General features: G+C 43.5%; 1 protein-coding gene across 1 annotated transcript in view; it reads right to left on the bottom strand.

Annotated features, from left to right (window-relative positions):
* LOC109891540 (multiple epidermal growth factor-like domains protein 6) overlaps positions 1-23716 on the bottom strand; it is an 85307-nt gene that overhangs the window by 20000 nt on the left and 41591 nt on the right. Inside the window, 1 exon segment of the mRNA XM_031825105.1 lies at positions 6455-6577. Coding sequence (XP_031680965.1) covers positions 6455-6577 — 123 coding nt within the window.

Here is a 23716-nt window from a genome sequence, read left to right as displayed (position 1 = left end):
GTCCACTCACAAAGCATTTATTTTCAAAAAGAAACTATTTCAAGAATTCAGCTGTACCTCTGTGAATAAACTAAAGGGAAGAAAGGAAGACGGTTTCTGTAACGTTACCCCCTCCCATTGTTCGCTTCTTATTATGTCATTGTGTTGTGCCTTGCATTGTGAACATTACGCAATTGTGAAATCATGTGTTATGCACTGAAGGCAATTCGAGGTGTAATATTCAGCAATAATGAAGATTCATCACACATAAAATCCCCCATAACAACAACACACTCCTTAATCAGAACAATAATGTACCCATTGTGGCTAATGTCAATACACTGTCATGCTGGCACATCCTCTTTTACAATGGTAACTTAACTGTGCCTAACATGATCAAGCATTCTCTTTTCATGCACTTGGAGCCATGGAGGAGGAGATGAGATCCAGAGAGACAGTACCAGAAGGAGAGAGCCCAGAGAACCCCCTCCCCTGCCAAAGCCCTGGCTGGTGGCACGCTATCAGGGATCTGGACTGGTACAGCTGTGCTCCATCGCCATCATTACATGCTAACCTAGAACTGTCTGTCTGTCTTACATGAAAGCAGCCAGAAGGACACACAAACAACCTGTGACCACCTCAAGAACAGCAATGATCACAGTGGGCCTGGGATTCCGGGAGGGAACAGCAGCCCTCCCCTGGGGATACAGTACCCACACAATGGAGGGGGAGATATTATGTCGATTTCTTCTTGGCCTGGCTGCTTGTAACAGAACACATGTAAATACTGTATATTCAGAACCACATTTTAGCCTAGCCATAGTGTGCACTGTGCAGTGGGTTAGAGAAGCATGCAACTATATCAGTCCTTACTGTACTGTACATCCTACACCAGCAGTATTCCTCATCTCTAGCTCTGTCTATAGGTGAACCCATCCACTCCCATTGGAGGCACCTCAGGACATGGAGTTCCCACATCTTTTACGATGGTGTTTTGGGAGAGAGTACATGCCCTACACATTACACCAATTCAGCTCCAAACTGCTGCCAAACTTCAGCTCGGTTCCATTCAGGAAAGCTGGCAGGCATACTGTAGGAGTGCTCTCTTTTCCGTCCAAGCAGCCTGCTTTTGTTTGGTTTTGGTTTTTAATGAAATCACTCCAAAGATGTGGAGCTCTTTCCCGGTGGACTATAGCGCACTATAAAAGCCCTCCAGGCTCGTTTCCATGTGTAAAACATGACCCCACAGAGAATGAAGCCAAAGCCTCAGCTGCCACTGGCTTACAGCAGCCAATAGGCCAGTACCCACCACAGCCTTGATCACACTGTTGTCTTCCCTCTTCATGGAAAAAAAAACAGTTTGGGATATTTCCATCATTTCTGCAATCAAGCATGAAATCGATATGGATTTCTAGCTGATTCTCAGTTCTGTGATATTAATCAAAAGCAATAAACTAGATGGTAATTATCCATTAAGAAAAATTGGTGGGACTTGCTTGAACTCTTTACAAGTAGTTTTGTGGTAGTGGAAGAAGTTTTAAATGTTTTACATTTTGTTTCTGTGTGTGTGTGTGTGTGTGTGTGTGTGTGTGTGTGTGTGTGTGTGTGTGTGTGTGTGTGTGTGTGTGTGTGTGTGTGTGTGTGTGTGTGTGTGTGTGTGTGTGTGTGGGTGGGTGGGGGGGGTGATTGTGTGTGTGATTGTTCGTAGTTATTGCCATTCTGATTTCAGATTTTAATATCAGATTAGACCAAGGTGCCATTCCCTTTACGTTTTTGTCTATGACATGATGTTGAGAAAAGTGATCAAAGTACCTGATTAGTGTCAAATGTCACAATTGTTACTTTTTGTTTAATGATTCAAATGCGCTCCCCGATTATTGTAATTTGAAAGTTCTAATAAGTTCCATGACAGTTCATTCAACAGTGGGAAGTTAGCAAAATGAGTTGATGTAGTTACTAAAACAGCTGTACCTCTTGATTGGTAGCAGAGAAGTAGACCAAGACATCATCATACCCTCTAATTCCTTGTCTAAAGTGCTGGGGAAACGGTCAAAACGGCAGTTGTTTGAAAAAATTAAGACAAAAAGTTGTTGATGCGTTTACTAAAAGAGCTGTGTCGTTAGATATGTAGAAGATATTTCGGTTCCGATTCCAGATTTGAATAGCAGAGAAGTAGACCAAGATGTCATACCCCCTACGTTTTTGTCTAACTTGTTGGAAAAGTGGTCAAAATGTCAGCGGTTTATAAAAAGTTACAGAAAATGTTGTTGATGCGGTCATTTAAACAGCTGTAACGTTTGATCGGTACCAGATAATCATGTTATTATTTCAGATTTGAATAGCAGAGAAGTAGAGGAAGATGCCATACACTAACATTTGGTGTAAGTGTTTGGCAAAGTGGTCAAAGTAGCTGATGTTGCATTTACAGTGAATGAAGGAGACAAAAACAAAGACAAAAACATTATAGTTTAAATAATATCAAATGCAAGCACTATTCCAGACGTTTTACATTTTGAATGGTATTTCTAACTTAAACGATGTAAGACAGTGTTTACCCAAACTCAGTCCTCGAGACCCCAAGGGGTGCACATTTTGTTTTTTGCCCTAACACTACACAGCTGATTCAAATAATTGAAGCTGGATGATTAGTTCATTATTTGAATAAGCTGTGTAGTGCTAGGGCAAAAAACTAAACGTGCACCCCTTGTGGTCCCGAGGGCTGAGTTTGGGTAAACACTGGTGTAAGAGGAGTAACGTGAAGAAGAAGAAGAAGAAGTATGATGAAGATTTTATTTTTTGCTTCGCAAATCCCACCTAAATAGATTCCTGGTGCATCTCACTTATGGCGCCAGATACTGTGTGCATGTACTGTACATGCAGATCATTGGACCGAGCCACCTAAACCTGGATATGACTGTCCATCTCCCAGAGCTGCAGTCATTACTTTTACTGACAAGATCTGTCATATGTGTGTAATTATTACCAAACATTGGTTATCTCTCCACTGATAAGTGGAAGCCTCCCGTGTTCCGATCTTCTACTGAAGTCATGTGGGCAGTGCCAGGCTACACACAAGGGCACCAGCCCCGACGACGCCACAGTAGGAGTGGACTGATAACACTGAGAATCTGTCTGCTTTGCCGTGCAAGACATGACATTAGACATGATGTACAATAATACCCCTGTGATCCAACTGAAAGTAATGTTCAGGCCTAGGTCTAATGGTCTGGATCAAAAGGTTCTTTAGAGGAAAGCTTTACCCAGATCAGCTCTTAATCATAAGGTATCTTTTTCGTTCAGTTACAATGACTCCAAACCAACAACAGTGTAACAGTCTGTACCACCACATGACATAAACCCACTGAGATATCATTTACAGGCAGTATTGTCCATGCAAGGGTAGACATAACCACATAAATGTGGAATGTACTGTAGCACTCACCTGGTACATGATACCCAATGTTGTACCCATTGTATGCATGGAAGCAGTTAGGCATATAGCAAATCCTTCTATGATAGCGGTGGTACAAATTGTTAGAGCCCAAGACTGGTTCAATATGTGCCCCAAAACACACCACGAGGAGCATCAACCATCCTGACAACGCCATAACTAAGAACTACTAATATATACTTAGCCTCATAGATTCCAAAAAGGTCTTTATGCCCCAAAAATACTAAGATAAGCCCACATGCAATATACAAAATTACAACTAAAATACTGAGCTTGAGATACTGTAAAACGAGACATGAACTTATAAAATAATCACAAACTCTGTTAAGATTTTTCTTTCCAGTCACATATTGTGTGAGGCAGAACAACTTCTTGCTCCCTCTGCCTCTCTTGATTTGTCCTCCCTCCCCCTATATCCCTCTCTCTTTTTATCCCTTCTTCCCTGACTCCTCCATCATGTCTGTCTCCAATGTCCAGCACATTAAAGGCCCTCCTCTTCCCCCTACTCCTTCTCCACCTCCTCTCCCCCTTCTTCTCCCCCTCCTCCCCTCAAGGTAGCCCACATGTCCAGGCCCATGATCACACATGTAATTGTATTTTGACAGAAAATACATTATCCTGAGTGTTAAAAAGCCAATATAAAAAATGAGAGTGATTTATGAGTACAGTTGCCGATACTTTTCCTTCCACTTCAAAGCCTCATGTATGTGAAAGAATGTGATAGATTTATAGGACATGGCATGCAGGTACTATAAGGAATGTGAAAACTTTTCTTTTGATATTGAAATGTATGTAAGCAATAATCGCCAAAGTACAAGGGTACAATTTGATATTTAGAAACCTAACATCAGAGAGACGAATTCATCTTGCAGTGACCCCATCTACTCAGGAGCTCAGGGCAGAGACTCTTATCCCTTGCCAACATATACATCTAAGCAGTGGAGGCTGGACCAAGACAGGTCTTTATATAAAGAACTGTGAAAAACTCTGAAGATGCTCTGACACTATATATGAGAGTTATTTCATGCACTGCTTTAAAAAAAATACTAACTGTACTGCAGTAGCCGCATTACATAAAAGCATCTCAGGAGAATCATCAAGCCCAGACAGAAAACCGGAAACTGATCAAGTGGGAAGAACACACACACACAGTCACGATCACACATTGACACACAGACTCTCTTTATCTCACACACGCAAACACACACGGGGAGGCAGGTAGCGGTTAGAGCAATGGGCCAGTAACTGACACAGTTCGAATCCCCAAGCAGACAAAGGAAAAAAAGATTGTTGATGTGCCCTTGAGCAAGGCACTTAACTCTAATTGCTCCCTGTTGATAATGGCTGACCCTGGCCATGACACAACTCTAAGGGGGAGTTGGGATATGCAAGAAAACCCATTTCCAATTCACACATTCAAACATAAGTGGGCAATGCCAGGTAGACAGTGGAAGCAGGCTGCAATAAGATAAGCATGAAAGAGGATAGGTCCTTTGAGCCCTATCAGTAAAATAAAGACCAAATGCAATAAATCCTGTCTGAATAACACATTCTATCAACACCCCTCCCTGTGAGAGACCGTTCCTTTAAATGCCGTGCACTCACTAAACGAGACATTTATTATGTGTTGGTTTTGGAGAGAGAGAGGTGTGCCTCAATCTGCCTATAAAATGTTTCTAGTCATTCACGCATTCATGCACCGCACACACACACACACTCAGTGTCCAGGCTGTGCCAAGAGTGGGCTTACAATCCCCACACCCTCCCAACCCTGCAGTGCCCCTCTGCCCTCCGATATGCAGTGGTCATGACCGGGAGAGTGTTGACACGGCTATACCCAGCTCAGCATGCGACTGGTTAGTGTTGGCATACCCCTCTCTGATCTGAACCATTCACATCAGCACTGCTCATTCAAAACAAAGCACCAGCCAATAATAAGATCAGGAGCTTTAAAAGGGCAACAACTCTATGTTCTACATTTCTATTTTCATTTCAGCTTTTTGTTTTTCTTCAAGACAATGAAGTTTAAATAAGATTTTCATCATTACAGGGAAATCCAATAACATCCAATAGCTGAATGGCTTTGAATACTAAATATTCATTATAAAAAGCCTTTGCCAATGCAGCGATGAGTGTGTTGTCTTCCAAGTCTGTTAACTTTCTTCTTTCACTGAGACAGGGACAGGCCTGTAGACATGCCACATCTCAGACAGCTCAGCACTGTCTATAGAGATGGGCAGCCATACAGTAGGAATGCACTCACCATCACTATGGGGTGAGCTATCCACATACACTACCATTCAAAAGTTTGGGGTCACTTAGAAATGTCCTTGTTTTTGAAAGAAAAGCACATTTGTTGTCAATTTAAAATAACATCAAATTGATCAGAAATACAGTATAAACATTGTTAATGTTGTAAATGACTATTGTAGCTGGAAATGGCAGATTCTTTTATGGAATTTACATAGGCGTACAGAGGCCCATTATCAGCAACCATCACTCCTGTGTTCCAATGGCACGTTGTGTTAGCTAATCCAAGTTGATCATTTTAAAAGGCTAATTGATCATTAGAAAACCATTTTGCAATTATGTTAGCACAGCTGAAAACTGTTGTCCTGATTAAAGAAGCAATAAAACTGTCCGTCTTTAGACTAGTTGAGTATCTGGAGCATCAGCATTTGTGGGTTCGATTACAGGCTCAAAATGGCCAGAAACAAAGAACTTTCTTCTGAAACTCGTCAGTCTATTCTTGTTTTGAGAAATAAAGGTTATTCCATGAAACTGCCAAGAAACTATTCCATGAAACTGGCGAGACACTGAATATCTCGTACAATGCTGTGTACTACTCACTTCACAGAACAGCGCAAACTGGCTCTAACCAGAATAGAAGGAGGAGCGGGAGGCCCCGGTGCACAACTGAGCAAGAGGACAAGTACATTAGAGTGTCTAGTTTGAGAAACAGACGCCTCACAAGTCCTCAACTGGCAGCTTCATTAAATAGTACCCACAAGTGAATGGACTCACCTTGGCAGGTCCTGCCGTCGTCCTTCACCTGCTCACCAGAAGGACACTTGCAGTAGAAGCTGCCGATGGTGTTGCAGCACAGAGCCTCACAACCGCCGTTAGTCTCCTCACACTCATTTACATCTGACAGGGACACACAAACAGAGACCGGTCAGTCACCCAGCAACATACTTTTCATTGGTGTGGCAGACTTCCGGGTTAAGCGAGCAGTGTGATAAGAAGTAGAGCGGCCAGGCGGGTCATGTTTCGTATGACTCGACCTTCGTCTCTCCAGAGCCCATTTAAGTTGCAAGGATGAGCCAAGGTTGTAATTCGGGGAGAAAATGGGGGTAAATAAAATACATTTGTGGCCATACCACCCTGAACACACCTGATTGTGGTACCTAAGCAGGGTTGGGCCTGGTTAGTATTTGGATGGGAGACCACATTTTTTATAAAAAATAATGGGACATGAAGAACCCCAGCTCGTCTCTTGGTAGAGCCAGTAAGCTGAATAACTTCCCTCTAAACCACATTAAGTAGAAACAAGCTTTCTCTTTGATTTCATGTCAGATAGAGTTGAACTCCAGTGTCTTACAGGGATGAGTTTGGGTCTGATTTGTGAGGTTTGGAACAGCTGCTTCAATGCTTACGGAAAGTCATGACAGCAATTATCAGGCCATAATATACAGTTTCCATCTTTATGCCTTTTCTCTCTCTAAATGTCCAACAGCATGAGGTTCAGTTGTGTTGTACAACAACATCTTCACTTTCCAATGTAAGAATAACGACTCTCTCTGTAATCCAATTTGGGGCATCAGATTTGTATTAAAACCTTATAATGGAAAATATTTATGATCATACCCTACCTAATGTGAGCAGTTTTGACATACAAACCTTATTGTGAGTATTCATGCAACTAACAGTCTCAAATATGCATCATAGATTGAACATAACCACAAGCTTCCAAGACACCAGATCAGATATCTTGGTAACCATGAACAGAACCCCTGCCAGCGTCTGCATCAGCACATTAACACAGCACACACAGGTCTTGTGTGAGTCAGACGAGAGAAACTCAGAAATTCAGCCAATAGAAACCAGAGAACCAGAGAGTTTGCCAATCACATCATGGCTCTGAAAAGCCACAATCTTTCTTTCTCATCTATATCCCATACACAGCCTGTCAGCGCTGTCATTCAACTGACCATACATTCTCTCTCTACTTCACAGTCTTCACACACTGACTCAGATCCTGATCAGGTGCTGACAGAAACACGATGTATCTTTAGTTGGAAAAGAGAACACCCAAAGGTCATTCAAATACAGTACAAGCAGGGTCTTGATAACCGTAAAATAATATAACTGTGAAGGAATGCTACAGTGCTGTGAGGGAATGGATGAGTTAGTGGAGAGAGAGAGAAAGGGAGGAGGGGGAGGGTATTTGGGTTGCACTCCTAATCATTTCATAGCCCCCTCTATGTCCATAAACAGAGGAGAGTTACGGAGCAATCCTGGGACTGACAGGGGAAATGGAGGCTAGTTGTTTTCCTGTTTCAAATCAAATCAAATCAAATGGTATTTGTCACATGCGCCGAATACAACAGCCCTTAACCAACAATGCAGTTTTAAGAAAAAAATACATGTTAAGTAAAAAATAGATGAGTAAAAAAATAAGAAATAAAAGTAAAAAATAATTCAAGAGCAGCAGTAAAATAACAATAGCGAGGCTATATACAGGGGGTACCGGTACAGAGTCAAAAAAGAGGGGGGGGGGGGGGGGGGCAATGCAAATAGTCTCGGTAGCCATTTGACTAGCTGTTCAGGAGTCTTATGGCTTGGGGATAGAAGCTGTTGCGAAGCCTTTTGGACCTAGACTTGGCGCTCCGGTACAGCTTGCCATGCGGGAGCAGAGAGAACAGCCTATGACTTGGGTGGCTGGAGTCTTTGACCATTTTTAGGGCCTTCCTCTGACACTGCCTGGTATAGAGGTCCTGGATAGCAGGAAGCTTGGCCCCAGTGATGTACTGGGCTGTACGTACTACCCTCTGTAGTGCCTTGCGGTCAGAGGCTGAGCAGTTACCATACCAGGCAGTGATGCAACCAGTCAGGATGCTCTCGATGGTGCAGCTGTAGAACTTTTTGAGGATCTGAGGACCCATGACAAATCTTTTCAGTCTTGTGAGGGGGAATAGGTTTTGTTTCAGTGTATTTTTTGTGCATTCAGCCACGGCCAGCACAAACCAGCCAATTACAGACCTCGTATTTCTCTCCTAGTTTATGACATCTGGAATGTGTAATGGCCGAAACACTGGGGTTTATTTTCCCCATTCACCAAACATTAAAACAAATACCTCATTTGTAGTTAAATTAATGAGATATGAGCTGGAGACTCATAAATGAATGAGATATGAGCTGGAGACTTATATCCCCCTTACGAACTTTAAGCATCTGTCAGAGCAGCTCATAGATCATTGCACCTGTGCATTACCCATCTGTAAATATCCCATCCAACTACCACATCCCCTCTACTTGCATATTCATCTTCTGCACATCTATCACTCCAGTGTTTAATTGCTAAATTGTAATTACTTCACCACTATGGCCTATTTATTGCCTTACCTCCTTAATCTTACCTCATTTGCACACACTGTATATACATTTTTTCTATTGTGTTATTGACTGTATGTTTGTTTATTCCATGTGTAACTCTGTGTTGTTGTTTGTGTCGCACTGCTTTGCTTTATCTTGACCAGGTCGCAGTTGTAAATGAGAACTTGTTCTCAACTGGCCTACCTGGTTAAATAAAGGTGAAATAAAAATTGTAAAAAATAATACAAAGCACACATCTATAAGGTAAGGACAATTGTCCACTCAAGGTGTTTCTCTCATCTCAATAATATAATAAAATAATGTATGCCATTTAGCAGACGCTTTTATCGAAGCCACTTATAGTCATGCGTGCATACATTTTACATTTGGATGCTCCCGGGAATCGAACCCACGTATTAGGGAGCCATTTGTGTTGCCCTGGTGCTGGAGATGTGTTTTTCTGAGGAAGTGTTGTATACAGTAGCAACACATTTGGGGGAATTATTTTATAATATTATACAGCAAATTACAGGTCTGCACAGAACAGGATGAAAGGCCAGGGAGGGATCCCATTGATCATCATTGAGCAGGAATGCAGGCAGGGCAGACCCTAGTGGTAGCTCAGGGGAATAACACATTCCTGTCTCTTGGCTGTGAACAGAATGTGACCTGCAGGTTAAGGACATGACTCCGGGGCCCCGGAGGAGCCCTTGTTGTTTTCATGTCAGTTTGTACGGGGTCAGGAATAGTGGGACTGGGGGCCTGTAGCCCCCTCCCCCTGAGGCCACAGGTGTGTGGCTCCCAGGGTTCATGCTGGGTCAGGGTCACGGTCATGTGTATTTCTGCTCACTGGAAACCAGGAATGCTGAACTACTATGGGTCAAGGTCCTGTAAAATGTTGCTCCCATGTTTCATGAGCTGAAATTTTAAAAAACACAGACATTTTCCAAATGCACAAAAACCTTATTAAGTTCAAATTTTGCAGACAAATTTGTTTACATTCCTGTTAGTGAGCATTTCTCCTTCGCCAAGATAATCCATCCACCTGACAAAGGTGGTATATCAAGAGGCTGGTAAAACAGCATGATCATTACACCTTGTACTGGCGACAATAAAATGCAACAGATGTTTCAAGTTTTGAGGGAGCATGCAATTGGCATGATGACTGCAGGAATGTCCACTGGAGCTGTTGCCAAAGAATTGAATGTTAATTTCTCTACCACAAACTACCTCCAACATCGTTTTAGAGAATTTGGCAGTACGTCAAATCGGCCTCACAACCACAACCACGCCAGCCCAGGGAGGGGGGTGGGGTGGGGGATAGAGTGGTGCTGAGGAGTATTTATGTTTGTAATAAACCCCTTTTGTGGGGAAAAACTCATTCTGATTGGCTGGGCCTGGCTCCCTAGTGGGTGGGCCTATGCTTTCCAAGGCCCACCCATGGCTGCACCCCTGCCCAGTCATGTCAAATCCATAGATTAGGGCCTAATGAATTTATTTCAATTCACTGATGACCTTATATGAACTGTAACTCAGTAAAATCTTAGAAATTGTTGCATGTTGCGTTTATATTTCTGGTCCGGTATAGATACTCACTAGCGCATGTGAGAGACACACTAAGTGTAATAAACATTAGGAACACCTTCCTTATATTGAGTTGCACCTCATTTCTGCTCTCAGAACAGCCTCAATTCGTCGGGACATGGACTCTACAAGGTGTCGAAAGCGTTCCAGAGGGATGCTGGCCCCTGTTGACTCCAATGTTTTCCACAGTTGTGTCAAGTTGGCTGGATGTCCTTTGGGTGGTGGAGCATTCTTGATACACACAGGAAACTGTTGAGCGTAAAAAAAACACTACCATACCCCGTTCAAAGGCACTCAAATAGTTTGTCTTGTCCATTCGTCTTGTCAATTCACCTTCTGAATTGCACACATACACAATCCATGTCTCAATTGTCTCAAGGTGTAAAAATCCTTCTTTAACCTGTCTCCTCCCCTTCATCTACACTGGTTGGGGTGGATTTAATAAGTGACATCAATAACAGATCATAGGTTTCACCTGGATTCACCTGGTCAGCCTATGTCATGGATAAATCAGGTGTTCTTAATGTTTTGTACACTCAGTGTAGTGTATATCCTGATTGTCAAAGTATAACAACATTTAAGTAGGGAGAAGCCAAGATGTGTAACCCTACACCAGGCATGTATTTACTATTCATCACCAAGAACAATGAGAAAGACTCCCTCACTGTCAAAACAGGTCCCACGACGATGAACCCAGTGACCTCTGAAATCATGAGTGGGTCGCCTTGTGATTGGTGCACAGGCTACACCCACACCTGACTCCAGGGGTCAGCAGTGGGATGCTCTTGTCTCCAGTCCTGGTACAGGTAACCTCCATCCACAATGGACCCACATTACATTTACATTATCTCAGTGCTTTGACCCAACATAAGAGAAACACGATAGCAATAAGCTACTGTCCTACACGTGGAGTTAAGCTGAAGATTCAGTCTTGTATGAAGGATGCTTTAGCTACTTTTTCTCTACCCCTGACATATGTAATGGGGACAGACAGGGATATATGATCATTTATCCAGATTAGTTACTATGATGTTGGAGTATTCCTGTTTCTCTGTTAAAATGTCTGGTAAAAATTTAATCTAGTCGCTGGCACTGTGTGGAGCTCCATAGAGTCAGAGCCACCAGCCACACATAGACTCACTGTATTATAGTACTGTAGGACAAGCTGCCAATGTAAAGGAAAGGGCTGCTTTCCAATGTAAAGGAAAGGGCTGCTTTCCAATGTAAAGGAAAGGGCTGCTTTCCAATGTAAAGGAAAGGGCTGCTTTCCAATGTAAAGGAAATGGCTGCTTTCCAATGTAAAGGAAAGGGCTGCTTTCCAATGTAAAGGAAAGGGCTGCTTTCCAATGTAAAGGAAAGGGCTGCTTTCCAATGTAAAGAAAAGGGCTGCTTTCCAATGTAAAGGAAAGTCTTTTCTCTCAGGTGGGACCTCTCAACTCTCTGCAAACTGGAAACGATTTATCCGGAGGCTGCATTCATTGTAGCTGGGGATTTTAACAAGGCTAATCTGAAAACAAGACTCCCTAAATTTTATCAGCATATCGATTGCGCAACCAGGGGTGGAAAGACCCTGGATCATTGTTACTCTAACTTCCGCGACGCATATAAGGCCCTGCCCCGCCCCCCTTTCGGAAAAGCTGACCACGACTCCATTTTGTTGATCCCTGCCTACAGACAGAAACTAAAACAAGAAGCTCCCACGCTGAGGTCTGTCCAACGCTGGTCCGACCAAGCTGACTCCACACTCCAAGACTGCTTCCATCACGTGGACTGGGAGATGTTTCGTATTGCGTCAGCCAACAACATTGACGAATACGCTGATTCGGTGTGCGAGTTCATTAGAACGTGCGTTGAAGATGTCGTTCCCATAGCAACGATTAAAACATTCCCCAACCAGAAACCGTGGATTGATGGCAGCATTCGTGTGGAACTGAAGGCGCGAACCACTGCTTTTAATCAGGGCAAGGTGTCTGGTAACATGACTGAATACAAACAGCGCAGCTATTCCCTCCGCAAGGCTATCAAACAAGCTAAGCGCCAGTACAGAGACAAAGTAGAATCTCAATTCAACGGCTCAGACACAAGAGGCATGTGGCAGGGTCTACAGTCAATCACGGACTACAGGAAGAAACCCAGCCCAGTCACGGACCAGGATGTCTTGCTCCCAGGCAGACTAAACAACTTTTTTGCCCGCTTTGAGGACAATACAGTGCCACTGACACGGCCTGCAACGAAAACATGCGGTCTCTCCTTCACTGCAGCCGAAGTGAGTAAGACATTTAAACATGTTAACCCTCGCAAGGCTGCAGGCCCAGACGGCATCCCCAGCCGCGCCCTCAGAGCATGCGCAGACCAGCTGGCCGGTGTGTTTACGGACATATTCAACCAATCCCTATACCAGTCTGCTGTTCCCACATGCTTCAAGAGGGCCACCATTGTTCCTGTTCCCAAGAAAGCTACGGTAACTGAGCTAAACGACTACCGCCCCGTAGCACTCACATCCGTCATCATGAAGTGCTTTGAGAGACTAGTCAAGGACCATATCACCTCCACCCTACCTGACACCCTTGACCCACTCCAATTTGCTTACCGCCCAAATAGGTCCACAGACGATGCAATCTCAACCACACTGCACACTGCCCTAACCCATCTGGACAAGAGGAATACCTATGTGAGAATGCTGTTCATCGACTACAGCTCGGCATTCAACACCATAGTACCCTCCAAGCTCGTCATCAAGCTCGAGACCCTGGGTCTCGACCCCGCCCTGTGCAACTGGGTACTGGACTTCCTGACGGGCCGCCCCCAGGTGGTGAGGGTAGGCAACAACATCTCCTCCCCGCTGATCCTCAACACTGGGGCCCCACAAGGGTGCGTTCTGAGCCCTCTCCTGTACTCCCTGTTCACCCACGACTGCGTGGCCACGCACGCCTCCAACTCAATCATCAAGTTTGCGGACGACACAACAGTGGTAGGCTTGATTACCAACAACGACGAGACGGCCTACAGGGAGGAGGTGAGGGTCCTCGGAGTGTGGTGTCAGGAAAATAACCTCACACTCAACGTCAACAAAACTAAGGAGATGATTGTGGACTTCAGGAAACAGCAGAGGGAACACCCCCCCATCCACATCGATGGAACAGTAGTGGAGAGGGTAGCAAGTTTTAAGTTCCTCGGCATACACATCACAGACAAACTGAATTGGTCCACTCACACAGACAGCATCGTGAAGAAGGCGCAGCAGCGCCTCTTCAACCTCAGGAGGCTGGAGAAATTCGGCTTGTCACCAAAAGCACTCACAAACTTCTACAGATGCACAATCGAGAGCATCCTGGCGGGCTGTATCACCGCCTGGTATGGCAACTGCACCGCCCTCAACCGTAAGGCTCTCCAGAGGGTAGTGAGGTCTGCACAACGCATCACCGGGGGCAAACTACCTGCCCTGCAGGACACCTACACCACCCGATGCTACAGGAAGGCCATAAAGATCATCAAGGACATCAACCACCCGAGCCACTGCCTGTTCACCCCGCTGTCATCCAGAAGGCGAGGTCAGTACAGGTGCATCAAAGCTGGGACCGAGAGACTGAAAAACAGCTTCTATCTCAAGGCCATCAGACTGTTAAACAGCCACCACTAACATTGAGTGGCTACTGCCAACACACTGTCAATGCCACTGACTCTACTCCAGCCACTTTAATCATGGGAATTGATGGGAAATGATGTAAATATATCACTAGCCACTTTAAACAATGCTACCTTATATAATGTTACTTACCCTACATTATTCATCTCATATGCATACGTAGATACTGTACTCTATATCATCGACTGCATCCTTATGTAATACATGTATCACTAGCCACTTTAACTATGCCACTTGGTTTACATACTCATCTCATATGTATATACTGTACTCGATATCATCTACTGTATCTTGCCTATGCTGCTCTGTACCATCACTCATTCATATATCCTTATGTACATATTCTTTATCCCCTTACACTGTGTATAAGACAGTCGTTTTTTTTTGGAATTGTTAGTTAGATTACTTGTTCGTTATTACTGCATTGTTGGAACTAGAAGCACAAGCATTTCGCTACACTCGCATTAACATCTGCTAACCATGTGTATGTGACAAATAAATTTGATTTGATTTGATTTGATTTGATTTGAACAGTTCATTGTGCATATCATGCACACTGATCCAACATAACTGTACCCTGAATCTGCTCCTAGAACCACTATTCATACACGTATTATTACTACTGGGGCAGCAGGGCAGCAGGTAGCCTAGTCGTTAGAGCGTTGGACTAGTAACCGAAAGGTTGCAAGATCGTATCCCTGAGCTGACAAGGTAAAAATCTGTCGTTCTGCTCCTGAACAGGCAGTTAACCCACTGTTCCTAGGCCGTCATTGAAAATAAGAATTTGTTCTTAACTACTGAACAACAGGTACTTCTACTGCAACCAAGTTGTAAAAACAGTGGAAAGCATTGGCATCAAACAAATGAAGGCTGACTTAAGCACACTTCCTGTGGAAGAAAAGACCCTTTTGAACATGATCAATGCCATCCCCACATGCTTTGTTCATTAGACAGTGGCCTCTTCCCTGGCCCAAAGCCCAGAGATCATGAGCCCTAGAGGGCAGGTGCATTTCCTATGAGATTATGATCCCTAGACAAGGCGGGCTGTCTGAGGGCCCAGAGGCCTGGCCCAGCTTGCCCATGCTCCATGTACCATGCTCCAGGTCATGTTTAGAGGCTGGAACTCAGAGCCAATCTGACTCAGGCAGGCATGGAAGAATACACAGCTATAATTACACATGATTGATGTCTGTGTATTGGTGACCCGGAATGAAATATGAGGCAACACAGTCTCCTAGGACTAATGGTATAGTGTGACATGGAATTTGGACACCAATACGCCATATTTAAGTTAACCCCCTGTCCCAAAACAATCAGCCTGTCTAGACAGAGGGTTCTGAATGCTCAGAAGAACAGCCCATTTTTCAGAAGGGTATGAATAAACCTCTGGTTCTGATGCACAGGAGCATATAAACATGTGTACGTCCACACACGTACGCGCCAGCATATGTACACACACACACACACACACACACACACACACACACACACACACACACACACACACACACACACACACACACACACACACACACACACACACACACACACACACACACACACACACACAAAACGGTCTGTGTTCTCTGCTCTAGCTGTGTGTTCAGCTGGATCTCATCAGGGCTGTCCCTACACAGTGGGAAGGCCTCAGTGACTTGTCCGTCCTATGGTCCATACCATAATACATTTTAACAGGCCACCAGCTGGACCCCCAGTGAATCTGTCCTCCATATACTCACGACTCATTTATTTTTACTGCCAGCCTGTGGCTGCTGGCAATCACTCGGACACACACAGCAGCCCCCAGTAATATATCACATCACTGAACGTCAGTCTGCCCCTTCACTGTGTTCAACTCAGCAGGATATCTATACATTATACTGTACAGCCACAAGTCAGGGCTCAACGTAATCTATGCTGCCTTGTCTATTAATACTTAAGTGAAAAACGAAACAAAAACAACACAAATATGACAAATCTAAATTGTGTATTTCCCAGGAGTGGATATTCTGTTCCGAAACAAATCTGGGAAAAAAAGAACAGAAAACAAACACTCTTTAACTAATCGCTACATTCAAAAGTGTTTTGTGATTAACCCGCATGTGAGAGCTGGGATTCATTCGTGGGCTGTATTTTGCGACTTCCTGTGATAAGGACTACAGCCCATGTTCCCATGGGGCCTGGGTTCATGTCTGAGTCAGACCATAGGGGTCTAACACTAACACAGCACCGTACTGCAGCTGGGACCAGGGCCAAAGACAACCACCAGGCCCTGATCCTATCTCCAGGGTCACAGGCCGGAACATTTGAGCATTCATCAAGGGGAAGCCATCGATAGCCCTGGCCTGTTTCCTCTTAGGTTCCAGATCTAAAAACCTTCTGCTTTCATCTGCTTGACTCCTCATCCAGCAGAGCTACTCAGAGCTGCATTCACCAGGGGATAATCTAAGATGAAGCCTGGGACACCAGCTCATAGGCCTCAAAAAGGAAAGGTCTGAGAGGCAGGATATTAAAACTGATGATGACTGAGGAGATTGGAGGGTGATCTCTTGACTAGGCCAAGTATTTGAACATGGCGGTTTATGAGAACATGTTGTTAGACAGTGTTAGGTATGACCGTACCTTAACCCTCCATGGACTTGTATGCCATTCCACAAATTCTACAGGAACTGACAACTACTCCAAATGGTTTGTGACCTTTGACCTCTAGTATAAGTGTAAGTGACTCTTGAACTGTTTAGGGTAGAGGACACGTTTCCTGAGAGTGTCAAAAGGTCGCATGAGAGAAATTCTGAAAAAAAAGTTGAGCTCCACACTCACCAAACAATCTTGACCTGATCATAACCTTTACAAACGCAACAGATCTCAATAGATTGAAGTTGCCTACAATAGAATTTCACCCTGAACCAATTCAAAACATACATTATCCTAGTCCTTTAGTGTCCCAGTGCAGCACATCAGTACTATTCCATGTTTCGATAGTGTCTTTGTTGGACGAGTTATGACAATCCATTTCGTTCTGTTTCCTTGTAACGCCACCCTGCCAGACTGCTGTCTCACTGCTATATAAATATTTAGAGAGAGTGAGAGCTCAGCCAAAACAGAAGACCTTAAGGGTGCAGGAAGACCCTTTCACCTTCCGTTTCCATGGACACGCATATACAGGTGAGGCCAGAACTGACACTTTGACCAAGGATGGATAACAGTGTTTTGATACTGATCATCACATCCACCAGCTAAACCAACCTGTCACTCTGTTACTAGCCGGTGTAGACAAGAGATGACTCATAAATGTCTGAAATAAATATCAGGCATTAAAGTAAGTATGGCAAGATACATAATTCTTTTTTTGAAAAGAGTCTGCTCTGCATTTCTGACCAGCATGTTTTGCTGAGAGAAGGTTAAAGAGAGTTGGATGGAGTCAATGATAGACAGGCAGAAACGTGGAGAAACCAATCAAATTATAGATGGTTGGATATCAATTCCATTTAAGAGGTTGATAGAATAAGCTATTTATTTAACTAGGCAAGTCAGATGAGAACACATTCTTATTTACAATGACGGCCTACCCCGGCAAAACCCTAACCCGGACGACGCTGGGCCAATTGTGCGCCGCCCTATGGGACTCGCAATCACTGCCGGTTGTGATATACAGCCTGGAATCGAACCAGGGTCTGTAGTGACGCCTTTAGATTGCTGTGCCACTCAGGGGCTATACATAGTACAAGTTGTTTTACCTCTCCTAAAACACTGTCCCCTGCTGTAGCCACAGGTCTGTGTGAGATGGCTTCCTGCGGTGGTTTTGAAACAGAACATCTATAGTCAGCATAGTCATTTGGTGGGGACATATCCTGGTCCTAATCTTCATAGTCATCTTTGTTATTTTGTTTGATAAGGAACACAGTCCAGAGACACTACTGTTTGTGTGGGTGACCTAATCCATAACTCATTCAGGATGAAAAAATGATTAATGAACTAGATAAGCCTGACAAGTATACTATAGCTCATTCCTCTACATACAGTACAGCTATTGACTATCTAGCTGCATATATTTATCTTGACCCTAAACACATAGAATCCTGTCATAGGTCCCATACCTCTCAGAGAACCAAACACAGTTGAACCTATCGCTTAATGTTTATATAATTGATTATATACAGTACATGTATGTTTTCAGCACTTTCAGAGGACAGAATTACAGTTCACTCAACCCTCCTGCTGTGTTCGTTTCATGTTAATTAATTCTGTGTTCCCGGGCCAAAATGACCTACCCATTATAGCTGGTTATAATATATATTATCACCTAATATTGTGTTAGATCTTTTTATCAACTTAAGTTCTTGTGATCATTACAAGTTTTGAACTTCTATTTGCTATTTATGGCCTGTAGGCCTCATTGACCTGAGCTCATAGGACTCGTTTTTGTATGGATTATTTTGACTATAACATATACTCAGATGAAACACACTGTGCTATTTATCACAGACCACTTTTTGTCAAAGTTTAACAAGGACGGACATATGTTTTGAAACAGTGGCACAAAATAACATCTGTTGTGTTCCCGGTCAAAACTGACCGGTATGATTTTATTAGCAAAGAAAGGACATAGGCCCAAAACTACACATGAAAACTTTACCATATTATAAAATTAATGTCTGAACACCTTAAAGAACAACAGTAACAATACCCGTATTACTAACAATAACAAAAACATTCAAATCTTCACAATCTGTCAATCAATGGTGGTTACATTTTGTGTGTTCTCATGCACATGTTGGACAATCCCTGGTGGTTGTTGCATGTGCCTTACAAATATATGCACTGCATTTATGGCACATAATGCTTGTTTTGACATCTCTTGGTGCACACAGATTGCACCTCTTCCTTTTGTCTCTTCTGTCTCTGGCCTGAGTAGGTCTTTCTTCTGGCCCTTGTATATCTCACCAATCCAGCAGAGGATGGTGTCGGAGGAAGGTGTTGGCGCCTTCGAATGAGGGGTGCCACCATGGCTTTCCCCAACTCTTCTCGGAATGGTCTCCTCTTGAAGAATTTCCTCTGCTTCCAGCCTGGATTCACCTCCATCCACACCACAAAGGTGTTGTAGGCCGACACATCTAGGATGTTGAAGAACACCATGGGCCAATGTGCCATCATCCTCTTACAAGAGTATATGCCAGTAACCTGCAAAAGTGCAACAATCAGTAAATAAAAGAATGAGTACATACAAGTGATACTTCATGTGTTGCATAGCAAAGTGAAAAATTGCTATCAAAGCATCATTTTAATTTATCACAGCTAAAACATACTTACATATTAAAATGAATAGAATCCATATTGTTCTCAAATTCAATGAGCATTTCACCAATGTGTTTACAAGACGCGTTTAGTAACACGTCTCCCCTACAAGTTGGTCATGTTTATCACTATAGTTTCGATTGACTGTCAGGAACAGTTCAAAGCAGGATTTGATGTCATCAACCCGGGATATGGCGTATCTCGTTGGCCCTGGGCTCATCCTGATAACATTTCCAGCCGACAGCTGACCTCTCCTCTCAGACAAATTCCCATTATTTGACTGGAATGTAACAACAACCTCAGCAGGGCCCTCTTCCTCAACACTGGAATGTAACAACAACCTCAGCAGGGCCCTCTTCCTCATCACTGGAATTTATCAACAACCTCAGCAGGGCCCTCTTCCTCATCACTGGAATGTAACAACAACCTCAGCAGGTCCCTCTTCCTCATCACTGGAATGTAACAACAACCTCAGCAGGGCCCGATTCCTCATCACTGGAATGTAACAACAACCTCAGCAGGGTCCTCTTCCTCATCACTGGATTGTTCCACATCGGTGGTCTCTTGGTCTGGATCATATTCTGTGTTGTCTTCAACTAATGCATCTTCACTGTCAGTTTCCTTGCCTCTCTCCTCCTCACCAGTGTCATGATCAAAGAAATGATCAAGAGCCTCACATACAGTATATCGTTTGGTCATTGTGCTGCCATAGAATGAATTGTGAGCAAGGCCTCAAAAAAGCTTATATTATTGAAACAATTATGCAATTGTTTGTGAGAATGCCAACAGGTGTGGTTCCCGTGGGGGAAAGATTCTGTTGGGGAAAGGTTGCCGTGGGGGGTTGCCATGGAAACCAAGAAGTGGAGTGAGGTGTGTGTGCGTGTGTGCACAAACACACATGCATGTGGGGTCTGGGAGAGGAAGTGTGTCCATCTGATGAATGGGCATGTGCCTGAACTAAATTTTATACACTAATTGTAGTCTCACCCATTCATTTCTAATGACACCACAGGTGTACAAAGTTAAATAAAACAAAAATGTATTTGTGTGTTCAGATGCCCTGTGTGGACAAAGTCATGGAACCTTATGACAATCAGATGAAATGAACTACATTTTTCAGAGAGAAAACTCCCGGGTGGCGCAATGGTCTAGGGCACTAGACCCACTGGGGAGCCAGGCCAAGCCAATCAGAATGAGTTTTCTCCACAAAAGGGCTTGAATACAGACAGAAATACTCCTCAGTTTCATCAGCTGTCAGGGTGGCTGGTCTCAGACAATCCCACAGGTAAAGTGGTAAAGTTGGACGTACTATCAAATTCTCTAAAACGACGTTGGAGGTGGCTTCTGGTAGAGAAATTAACATTCAATTCTCTGGCAACAGCTCTGGTGGACATTCCTGCTGTCAGCATGCCAATTGCACGCTCCCTCAAAACTTGAAACATCTGTGGCATTGTGTTGTGTGACAGAACTGCACATTTTAGAGTGGCCTTTTATTGTTCCCAGCACAAAGTGCACCTGTGTAATGATCATGCTGTTTAATCAGCTTCTTGATATGCCACAACTGTCAGATGGATGGATTACCTTGGCAAAAGAGAAATGCTCACTAACAGCGATTAAAACAAATGTGTGCACAAAATTTGAGAGAAATATGCTTTTTGTGCATATGGAACATTTCTGTGATCTTTTATTTCAGGTGATGAAACATGAGACCAACACTTTACATGATGCATTTATATTTTTGTTCAGTATATATTCACTAAAGTTAACCACATGGCCTCTACTGACATGACTAGCATATGATCATGCAGGGCAGTCAGAAAGATTCTCTAATGGTATGTGATGACATCCGAATGGAACTTCTGGCAATGTGTTCCCACTAAGGACCTTCTAATTGTGGTTGGTTCAGCAGCTGTGTAGCACAGCAATTGGGATGTGGTGCACCAAGCCTCTGTTCCATTGCCTTTTCCCCCCACCAGAGAAGTTTAAAAATGGTGCATTTACAGTAGAGCTCCCCACACACAGCAAACAGTTCTATGTGATAGCCTACACATTTAACACTACACTCAAGGACCACTTAGTCTTCCAGGAATTCATCAAAGCTCTTGGCAACGTGATTAAACGGATGTGATTAAATGCTGGTTGACATACTGTACGCTTTTGTGATCGTGCGATCAATAAAATGGAGATATAAGCAGAGTACTATATCTCTGCTATAGCTCACATTGATTTCCTTGACAAAAATGTAACAAGCATGCAAATATTATCCATTTCTGATGGTTAAATAATACTGTGGATATAGTCATATTAGCTCTGATGGATTGCATAAAGCTGAACCCTTTTCTCATGTGAAAGATCAGATAGACAGAATACACCCAAATACTCCACATATCTGCCTTTGCAAAACAGCTGTTTGTTTATATACAATTCTTCTTCCCAAGGCATGTGTTGACAAGACACCACAGACAAATAAGTGAGCCTCATCGAGGGGGCCGAGAAGGACTCCCAGCAGTTCTGACTGCTGCTGCAAAGAGGGAAAATGAGAAACAGACGGTTCTTCTTTCAGAGCATATCAATCAACAGCCTTGGAAGCCAGCAGTTGTCTCTATCCTCTCTATCCTAGTACATGAGCCATTGAGCTACATGTGTATTTGTAACCAGTAACTAATTACAGTACTTTGGGTTTATGGATGACATGATATAAGACATGACATGCAAATATTGTAGTTAGATTTCTGAACAATCTGATATCTGAATCATATGTTCTGATGATCCATTTTAATGCCCCATATTATCTGTGCATGTGAGTTTGCGTTAGAGCCATAGCTCTGTCTTACCACCAGCAGCTCCAAAACCCAGTGCCTCCGTCCCAGTCACATAAGGGTGCTCCCCTCACCCCTTCCTCCCCTGAGACAAGGCTGGACTAAGCAGCACTAGGCTCCCTGTCACTGGGCTGAGCCACTGGGAACCAGAGGGGGAGACCTCCAGGGGATCCACCAACTTTGGTCTCAGAGCATTTCGTATTATTCTGTACATAAATCCGAGACACTCCATTTAGTCTGATATATTACGTTTTATATGGTATGTATTCATTTATGGATGTCCATCACCCATTTGGTGTGATATATTATGAATTTGCAAAATGTACAATTTGTTTACGAAATTGCAAAACATATGATATGTTGAGAATTTGCTAAATGTAAGATATGTTATGAATTCTATCTAGGTGTAGCTAGGTGGCTAAGGGTTAGGGTTAAGGTTACGCTAAGGAGTTAGGTTAAAGAGTTAAGGTTAGGGATAGGGATTCGGGGTTAGCTAACATGCTAAGTAGTTGCAATGTAGCTAAAAATGTGTAAGTAGTTGAAAAGCTAAAATGCTGAAGTTGTCCATGATGAGATTCAAACACGCAACCTTTGGGTTGCTAGACGTTACACCCCGACCAACCACCCTAATTAACCATCTGTCTAATGTAACTATACCAAATGTAACATATCATACTAAATGGAGTGTCTCGGATTTAAGTACAGAATAATACGAAATGCTCCGAGACCAGGTTGGATCCACAGCACCAAGCCCTGTGTTTCAGCTGAGACAATGCTGAGATTCTTCCAGGGCACTGAAGCTTGGTGAAGGGTGGTCTGACTCCACAGTGGTAACATAATGTAGGATGTCTGACTGTGCTGGGAGTCACCAGACTTAACCCCCTGGCTGCCCAAGGCCTCTGTATGTATCTCACTCTCTAGCCCCTCTCTCAGTCACAGGGCTGAGGCTACATCAAGAAAAAGGTAGGCCACCTTTACGACTGCTGATGCTTGGCTCTCTAATTTGCATGTGTTTTATGGTCTACATGGAGTAAATAGAGAAGAAATATGCCTTGCAGACCTTGGGGGGAATGTCCTGTGCCCTTTAGCGTGTATTTTTTCTGTACACTACTTGTTTTGGCCCCACTGTTTGACCTCTGACTAGGGGAGGGTTCTGCCAGGAGCTCTGGGACAACACGGAGAGGCCACAAGGATTCCTGAAATGATTGTTATGGTTTTCAACTTGACTCCCTGTTAGTATGTGCACAATGTGCAGTGGCATGTGTCCAAGTCCACAGAGGATGGAAAAAGTCCTGAAGCTATTGCTCTACAGAGGGAAAGACCCAGCTCCATGACTGATTGCCATGT

Source organism: Oncorhynchus kisutch, linkage group LG5, assembly GCF_002021735.2.
Source record: "Oncorhynchus kisutch isolate 150728-3 linkage group LG5, Okis_V2, whole genome shotgun sequence".
Lineage (NCBI taxonomy): Eukaryota > Metazoa > Chordata > Actinopteri > Salmoniformes > Salmonidae > Oncorhynchus > Oncorhynchus kisutch.
This window is presented reverse-complemented; position numbering and strand designations above follow the sequence as displayed.